General features: G+C 37.0%; 1 protein-coding gene across 1 annotated transcript; it reads left to right on the plus strand.

Annotated features, from left to right (window-relative positions):
* The first annotated feature begins 1,571 nt into the window (after positions 1-1,571).
* LOC113350889 lies at positions 1,572-2,623 on the plus strand. Its single transcript, XM_026594993.1, has 2 exons — positions 1,572-2,198; positions 2,297-2,623. Exons 1-2 carry the CDS (start codon positions 1,572-1,574, stop codon positions 2,621-2,623), a joined length of 954 nt encoding a protein of 317 aa, XP_026450778.1.
* Positions 2,624-9,551: the final 6,928 nt, after the last annotated feature.

The following is a 9,551-nucleotide window of genomic DNA, read 5'->3' on the forward strand; positions in this document are numbered from 1 at the left end:
CGGTTGGTGATAATCTGTGACTAATAAAAAGTGGAAAAGAACATAACTTGATTTATTGTTTTGCAACGAAGAAGGATTCCTTGATCTAATCTCTCTTATTGATATCAACTTTATCTTTTTAATTACTTTGTTTATTTCTTTTACTTTATAAAATCTAAAACCCCCCCCTTTTTTCTGACATTATAAGACAACTAAAACCTCTTGCTCCTCGTGGGAACGATCCTTACTATAGCTATATTACTTGTTAATTCGTGAGAAAAATATTAATTAATTTGTTGTGGTTACGACACGCATCAAATTTTGGCGCCGCTGCCGGGGAGCAGCGGACGATTTTAGTTGTTTTATTTTTCTTTTTGCTTTATTCTTGCTTTGTTAGATTCTATATCGTATCTAACTTAGTTTTCGAGAATCTTGTTTCAGGTACTATATCTTTGGTGAATACTTAAAGAGGGCAGACCGAGTCCAATGGGTATACGTCTTCGATCCGGCACTCAACTAAAGGACATCTTTCAAGCGGTTAACACTCCGCTTCCTCTTTCTTCATCTAGTGAGTTCGCAAATTCCGATATAGACGAAGAAGAAATGGCTGATCGTACACTCAAGGATCTAGCTTCTCACAAGCTCGATACACAACAATGGTGTATCCAAACTAACTCAACCTTCAAGATCAAGCCGGGGTTGATTAGAGAGTTACCAAAGTTTCTAGGCATGGTGAATGAAGATCCAAACAAACATCTTATGGACTTCCAAACTATAGTCATGGCCATGCTTCCACCGGAGACTAATGCGGATGAGCAATGTTGAAAACTATCCCGTTCTCTTTGGCGGGCAATGCTAAGAAATGGTTGTATTCTTTGCCTTCCGGAAGTATCACCACATGGAATGGGATGAAGAAACTTTTCCTCGAGAGATATTTTCCTGCCTCAAAAGCTACTCAAATTCGCAAGGAGATTTTTGGGATGAACCAAAATGTGGGAGAGTCATTGTATGAATGTCGGGAGAGATACAAGAGATTGGTGGCAAGCTGTCCACACCATCAATTTAGTGACGTTATGATACTCCAATACTTTTACGAAGCTCTTCAACCAAGTGATAGATCTCTTCTTGACGCCGCGGGTGGTGGTGCACTAGTGAACAAAACGGTGACCCAAGCTAACGAGTTGATTGAAAGTATGGATGCAAACTCGCAACAATTCTACACAAGAGAAGAACCAACGGTTAGGCGAGTGCATGAAGTTAGTGATTCATCATCATACCTTGAACAAAGGATGGGGAGCATGGAAAGGGTAATGCAACGAATGGCCGCGGTAATTATTTCGGATGATGAGACTGAACAAGTAAATGCTTTATATCCAAATAAAAGGACAAGGTACGATCCATACTCCAATACTTACAATCCCGGTTGGAAGGATCATCTTAACTTTAGTTATGCGAACAAGCAAGCGGCGGCTCCTAATCCATATGTGCAACAAGGTAGATTCCAACAATCATGATTCCAACCTCAACAACAATTCCAACCGCAACAAGTCAAGGAGAAAGATTCTTCAAATGATGACAATTTCAATGTGATAATGCAAAGCATGCAAGATCTCACTTCTATGTTACAACAAAACCAACAAAAGACCGATTCGGAAATCAAGGCTTTGGAACAAAAGACCGATTCGTCTATCAAAGCTTTGGAAATTCAAGTGGGGAAATTGGAGACCGATGTGAACCTATTGAAAGCTCAGGCATCCACAAAGATTCCTTCACAACCATTTGTGAATCCAAGAGAGAGTGTTAATGCAATTTCCTTGAGGAGTGGAAAACAAGTGGAGCAACCAAATCAACAAGATAAGGTGCATGAAGAGTTAGTCGAATACAAAGAGGAAACCACACCAAAGGATAATTCCAAGGAACCGGTTCCTACTTTCACCACTCCACCCCCGTTTCCTAGCCGATTTTCTAAGTCGAAGAAAGAGTTGGAATACAAGGATATTTGGGACATCCTTAAAGAAGTACAAGTCAATATTCCACTCATTGAAGCTATTCGACAAATTCCTCGTTGTGAAAAGTTCTTAAAGGAGTTGTGCATGAAGAAGAAAAGATTGAAAGGGAATGAATTCATGAGTGTGGGGAAGAATGCTTCGGCGTTCATTCTCAAGAAACTCCCACCTAAATTAAAGGACCCCGGTAGTTTCACCATACCTTCACAATTGGTAAAACAAGGTTTACTCGAGCTTTGCTAGATTTGGGAGCATCGGTTAATGTTATGCCTTCCTCGATTTATGATTCTTTAAATCTTGGTCCTCTTAAGGAGACCGGAGTAGTTCTTGAACTTGCTAACCGATCTAATGTTTACCCGAAAGGGATTGTTGAGAATGTTCTGGTGCAGGTTAGTGAGCTTGTATTCCAGGCCGATTTCTATGTCTTAGACATGAATGATGAGAACTCTCTGAAGTCTAAACCTTTGCTATTGGGTAGACCATTCTTAAGCACCGCTGGAGCGAAGATTGATGTCCAAAATGGAACCTTGACTATGGAGTTTGATGGTGCAGTCATCCACTTCAATATCTTTGAGACGATGAGATACCCAAGTGATGTGAAGTCATGTTTTCCCGTTGAAGAGATTGATGCGGGCTAATGAATCATGCAAGATCTAAGTCGGGTCGTCGACTTTAAAACAAGCGCTTATTGGGAGGAAACCCATAGGTTTTTTATTTCTTACCTTTTACTTTTTCTTTTCTTTTTGTTTTGTTTATTTATTTTTTCTTGTTCCATATCATACTAAGATTTCCCACCTTGACTTTACTTGGACGATTCAATTACATTGAGGACAATGTAAGGTTTAAGTGTGGGGGAGTGGTTAAGCATATTAAAAAAAAAAAAATTTTGCATAAAACCTCCAACTTGTAGAGATTTTAGAGTCACTAGCATATTTCTAGATATGTTTACATAGATAATTCTGACCGACATAACTGAACTTGGAAGTGTTAGGGAACTACGTTCAGATTTCTTACTTGTTAGAGTGTTAAATAATGGATCTAATCATGCCGGTGATGCAAATTAGGAGCAGGGAGAAATGCATTATTAGAGTTGCTGATCAATCGTTAGTGGAGACTACCCGTATTTATATCATGTGAGGCACCGACCATAATTCTTTGTAAATAACTAAAGATCTTTCTTTTGAGTGTGTGTCACCGTACGTTAATTCCGGGTAGAATGGTGAGCTACCCAACCTCCCACCAATAGAAGCACTACTCTTTGATCTCTTGAGTGCTAATTTTGTCAATCATGAGGGTGACGTCTATAGATGAAAGCCTCCTTCTTGTAGTTCGATTTGCAGTTAGGACCATTCTCTCTCTCGACAAAAACGGTTCCATAGAAACACCATCATCATCAACAAGGGAGCGACATCAAAATCTACAAGAAAGTTGAAAATGTTCAAGGTTTACAAGCAACGGAACAAGAAAAGAGTAAATTTCATATCCAAGTAAAGCAACATATAATGAGGGATTTTTACATATACATGTTGAAGACTTATTTACAAGAGCAAAGAAAATAAAAAGGTGAGAATTATCGAAGTTTATGATTTCGAGACGATACAAGTTGTGAAGAATCAAGCGGTAAAGTACTTTTCCCACGGCTATGGTTAGTTTTATTTTTGCTTTGTTTTGTATTTTATTTCTCTTGTCTTTATAAAAAGAAAAAAAAATTAAAAAAAAAAATGATGACAAGAGAATTTTTTATTATTTTTGGTTTTTATTTATTTAATAAGCCGTGGGGAAGGAAAATATACAAGGAAGTTTCAAGCGATAAGGTTTTAAGGTAAAGAGTTACAAATTGTCAAGGATCTACGAAGTTCGAGAGTTTTATTATCAATAGTTGAAGCCGAAGACGAAGACCAAAAAGATGAAGACGAGGAGCGAAGACGTTTCTATTGGATGCCGTGAGAGTGGTGTTACCATAATTGGCAATCGGATGTGAAGGTAAGTAAGTAATAGCATCCTCGATAATAGTGGTTGATTTCCTTTCTTAGAGATCGTCAGAAAAATGGTTTTTCCAAAATGTTAAAAGATGTGGGTTTTTAAAATATTTCGGAAGTTGTCCTTCCCACCATTCAACATGTTGCAGTATTTCTCTCTTCATCCCAACCTGCACACATGTGAGAACCATAAAACTACGTCCTTCGAGTGCAATTTCATAAAACCCTTTTTGGTGAGGCAGAAGTCGAGGAAAAATGCTTATTGATCGCTTCTCAAACACGCGTTCTCTCATTATGGTGAGGTTATTTCTCACTCAACATTTAAGAATGAGAATATGTTCTTTAGTATTTTTAACTTCTTATTACTAGCATGCAGAAACTCTATGTCCTCATAACTCTTTGGGTGCTTGGGACGCTGAAACGCTTTTAAGTTGTAAGTTTTAATTTGATTTTCTCGAGGACTAGCAAAGTCTAAGTGTGGGGGAATTTTATAGGTGTACAATACACCTTATTTACTATCTATTGTTTATGCTTTCTCTGCTATGTTTTCTTGTAAATTATGTACTTTACGTATGTTTTTGAGTTATTAGATAATCTGGAGTCATGCAGAAGAAAAAAAGAAGAAATCACCCAAAATTGCACAAGAAGGACAAAATCATCAATTCATCAGGTGAACATTATTGGGAGCCGAATCAAGGTTAAGGGGCTTCTAATCCAGGGTGTCTCCAATCCTAAGTATGGGTGTAAATAATTGTCCCAGTTTGGGAAGGCCCTTATCAAGGTGACCGGGTGTTGAATAACAAATCCAACCTAACCATATAATCGAGAGATTTCCTTCTCTCTTTCATTCATTGTTCACCTGAAATTAAAGAGGAAAGCAGTCGTTGCTGCTGTTATTGTCTAGAGAAGCAGATTGAATGAGGGAGGAAGTCGAGAACAGAGATCGTTGATATTCGAGTAAGAAATTGCAGGCACAGAAAGAGTTAGGGTTTGATGTTGCCAAGAAATGAAGTTTGTGATGAGTTGCTGCTGTAATTGAAGCTATTGGCAGAATGGGTTTGATTTGATTTACAGTGCTGAGATGCAGCTGTTGTTGGTGGTAGTCTGAGAAGGAAATTTATTGAACTGAAATTGGGGTATGTGTTGCTGTTGAAGACTGATGAAGGTTAAGACAGGGTGGTGATGTGCCGAGTTGATGGTGGTCGCAGGATGATGTTGATGGTGCAGCTGTGGCTAATTGAAGTTGTTGTGCTGATAAATTGCGAGAATGAATGATTCATTAGATGTATGCTAGGTTCTTAACAGGAGAAGACCAAAAAGAGGCCTTGATTTGTCATGGAATCGCCATGAAACAGAGGAAACTCTGTCTAAATCTTTCCTCCGGCGAGTCAACTCAGACCGGCGATGAGCCGATCCAGCTCAATGATTAAGATCTACTCAGACGACTCAGACCTGAATAAGACCAGCTGACTATCTTCCTCATTAACCATTGAATAACAGAAGACTGGTAGTTTGACAGTTAAATATAACAGAACAGTGACGGAATATTCCTTCCGCGGTGAAGAATCTCAGGTTGCCGACAGCGACTTTCCAGGACGGATTCCTGTGGTTTCAGGATTTCCCCGGCGACCAAAATAACAGATTTTTGTGTGAGTTTCTCTCATGGGGTGTGAAGACTTGGACTTGGAATTGGATGGAGAATTTGGCTCGAATTTGGAAAGAGGAGATGGATGATTTGAGAAAGACTTGGACTTGGAAGTTGATCTATAAAGGGAAAGGGAATCTATTCCTTGGAATATTTGGAGAACATTGAAGCCTATAAATAGAGAAGTTCTTCACATGATTATCGTTTGTTTTTACTAATAGGAATGTTTATACATTCATGGTTGATTGATAGATTGTTTAGGTGGCCAACTAAATTGATTTGTTAATTGATCTAAAGCTAGAGAAAGTTAGGGGATAAGTAATCGTTTCTTGACTCTTTACACAAGTAGCAAACAGGAGACCTTGCGGAGGGATTCCGTGGAGCAATTGTGTGTGAAAACAACGTTAGCAAGTATACCTTGATCTAAGAATCTAACTACTAATATCAACCTAATAAATTCATAAATATTAATACGTTTAACTAAATTACATCTTGAGTGAGCTACTACTAGGTGGTTTGGTGAATTAAATCCGGTAGTCGAGAACTTCCGTATCCGGTGATACTAGGGATTTAAGGGTTTAGCACTGAGACAGATGCTTTACCTGCGATTGGTGATAATCTGTGACTAATAAAAAGTGGAAAAGAACATAACTTGATTTATTGTTTTGCAACGAAGAAGGATTCCTTGATCTAATCTCTCTTATTGATATCAACTTTATCTTTTTAATTACTTTGTTTATTTCTTTTACTTTATAAAATCTAAAACCCCCCCTTTTTTGTGACATTATAAGACAACTAAAACCTCTTGCTCCTCGTGGGAACGATCCTTACTATAGCTATATTACTTGTTAATTCGTGAGAAAAATATTAATTAATTTGTTGTGGTTACGACACGCATCACGCATGCCTTTGAATTGGCGTTAATAGCTAAGGGGCGAGACGTTCCACCGAATGCCTTAAATGACTATTAGTGGCATCTTCTCTACAAAAGGAAATTAAACAGAGAAATTCCAAAATATACAAAAATCATCCTAAAAGATCAGGAAAGGAAAATAAGAAAAACATAGATTAGAGATAATGGGTAATCAAAGAGGAAATAATGCTAATGGAGATAATCAGCCTTCCACATCTTTTAACTTCGCCAAGAAAGCTTCCAAGACTCTGTGTACTAGAGAGTTGGAGAATTTGAGGGTTTTTCTGTAGCAAGAGATTGACAAGAGAAATCGTCAGATTGAGTACGAAAGAGTTCATCAGGAAAATGCTCCCCAATATGAAATATGGAAGAGGAAGAGAATTACAAGAGATGTGAGGAAAGCTAGAGAAAGAGAAGAGAGACATGAGGGGAGACGATTTGTTTGGAGAAAGACCCGCAGTGCAACTGAAAGTGATTCTGAAGAGAAAGAGAATGATTTTGAGAGAAGTGATGATCATGAGAGAAATTCTGAGACAGAGAAACAAAGGAGGAAGAGATAAAAGAAGTATGAGGATGCATGGTATGAAAGATACTTAGCAGAAAAAGCAATCCCTCGACTTTTTGCAAGAACCATGAATGAGAGACTGAATGTTGATTCTGATGGAGAAACAATTGATGGTCTTGATGAGAATGGTGAACCAGTTGAGATTGGAGATTTGGAGGAAGAGAATGAAGATGATGAAGGAAGTGAAGATGCAGGTGATAGAGGTTATGGAAGTGCAACTGAAATAGGCAGTCAGTATAGCAATGAGTACATCGATGATGAGATGGGTATCGACGACGACGGTGATGATAGTGCAACTGAAAATTCAGACAATCAGCATAGCAATGAGAAAAATGGTGATGAATCTGAATAATCATCCCTGGAACATCAACAATATTTCGATGGGAAAGCTTCGATTTTATGAAATCGAACTAAGTGCTCCTTCGTGAAAATTCAAAGGAATCTTGTAGGTGTTTGCTGATCATTTTGCTCATATTGCTGAAGCTGCTGATAGAATTGGTATTGGTTTTCTAGTGGTCATTTTGCTATCTCAGATGTTTTTCTCTTTTTTGAACAGATGGGCTTGTTTTGATATTGTTATGCAGATGGTAATTGCTAACAGTTTTAATAGTATGTGTGTAAGGTGTTTGCAGGGGGGTTCGAACAGTCTAGTTTTTCTTGGTACGAATAGTTAATCTCTCAGATGTTTGAGGGAATTACAGACTAGGTTTTTGGGTCATATTTTGATGTTGATCTTATGAATGGGTTTGATTGTAATGGAACTACTTATTAATTAGGGGTCTGATCAGTAATAGTGATGGTATTTGTAAATCTGGTTAATGAAATTGCAATTTCGGTTTCTTTTTGTGTTGATTTGAATATAGTGGGTTACATTTGGTATGTTGGAGATGTATTTATGATTTCTAATGAAAGGAACAATGGTATGTTAAACCGTGGTATGTTGAAATGTATTATATGATGTATGAATTTACTAAAGCATTATCTGAATTCTATCAAGAACTAGAATCCTAGTACAAGGTAAGGGAACATATTATGAATCCTAATTCTCTCCGATTTTCATCTAAAGTGCAGAAACTACTTCTCAAAACATACTACAATCTTGATTCACTAATGGTAACAATATCCTACACCCAAACACTATAACTGAGTCTAAGTTTATCAACAAAAGGTATAACAAGCTGAAGATCATTTGTCAAAGCCATAATAACTTGACTCAAGATTGAGTCCTGTGAAACCTACATGATTCCACTGGCCCACAAAACTACTTGGTGCTGGTGGAGGCATATACACATCTAATTCTAATCTACAATGTATTCTGACCACTGACCCAAGAAACTACTTTGGCAATGAATTCATAAAGAACTAGAATCTGACTAGGCAAATGGAACAAATTACGAACAATAACTTCTCTTTATATTTCATTTAAATTGTTGAAATTGGTCGGGATTCTCATTAGAGCTACTGCTTCAATACATAATTGATTGATTCACCCATTTACAAACAAATGGAGATATCATATAAACAAATTGTGACATCCTACAAACAAGTAAAATACTATGTCTGACTCAGTCTAATTATCAACTTAACCTACAAAGTACACTAATATATTCTTAAAACATAATACAATATACTGCAAGATTCACAATTGCATATACAAATCTTCTTATTCACACTCAACAAACACAAAAACCATAAACCTAAAATCTACAATCACATATAAATCTAAAAGATATAGATGTTCATAAACACCATCAGAAATTGCATCATTCAAATTCAAAACCAATAGTTTCTAACCTTCAATTTGTAAAATTATTAAACCCCCAAATGTTGAAAAAACAATGATTCAGAGAAAGACCAATAAATGAAATACCTTAGATGATGATAACCCAGATTTGCATTTCCAAGATTGTGAATCAGTGTCAAAACTTCTATGAGAGATCGATTCAACTTAAATTTAGGTTTACATCGATGATTCACAGAAAAATTGACTGATTCGTGTTATTAATGAAGTTCTCTGTAGTTGCATCTCGATATTTCCGAAGCTCAAATCCATGGAGTAAAATAGACGGAGAGGAAAAGGGAAATGGGTGGAGAAATGTCTCAGGCTCTCAGTTGTTCTCGACATATTTATTCTCTTTTTATTTTCGCACAAGTAAAAAAAAAAAAAAAAAACTAATTTCATGGATTTTAGTTTTGTTTTCTGATTTTCGGTAATTAAAATGAAGATTTATAATGGGAAAAATATGTTGGAGAAAAAAGTCAGAATCATTGGGAGGCTGGGTAGCCCTTGAGTGTGAGATGAAATTGGGAGCTGATAGTAGTAATGGAGTGTAACAATGTAACTTGGAAATTTAAGTTGAGGATAGGAAGGTAATTACCCACAACCCTCCCGAAACACTGTAACAGAGACCAATTATTGCAACGATCATCCAAAGTTACAAAGTTACTAACGTCGATACAACAT

Source organism: Papaver somniferum, chromosome 2 (genome assembly GCF_003573695.1).
Source record: "Papaver somniferum cultivar HN1 chromosome 2, ASM357369v1, whole genome shotgun sequence".
In the NCBI taxonomy this organism is placed as follows: Eukaryota; Viridiplantae; Streptophyta; class Magnoliopsida; order Ranunculales; family Papaveraceae; genus Papaver; species Papaver somniferum.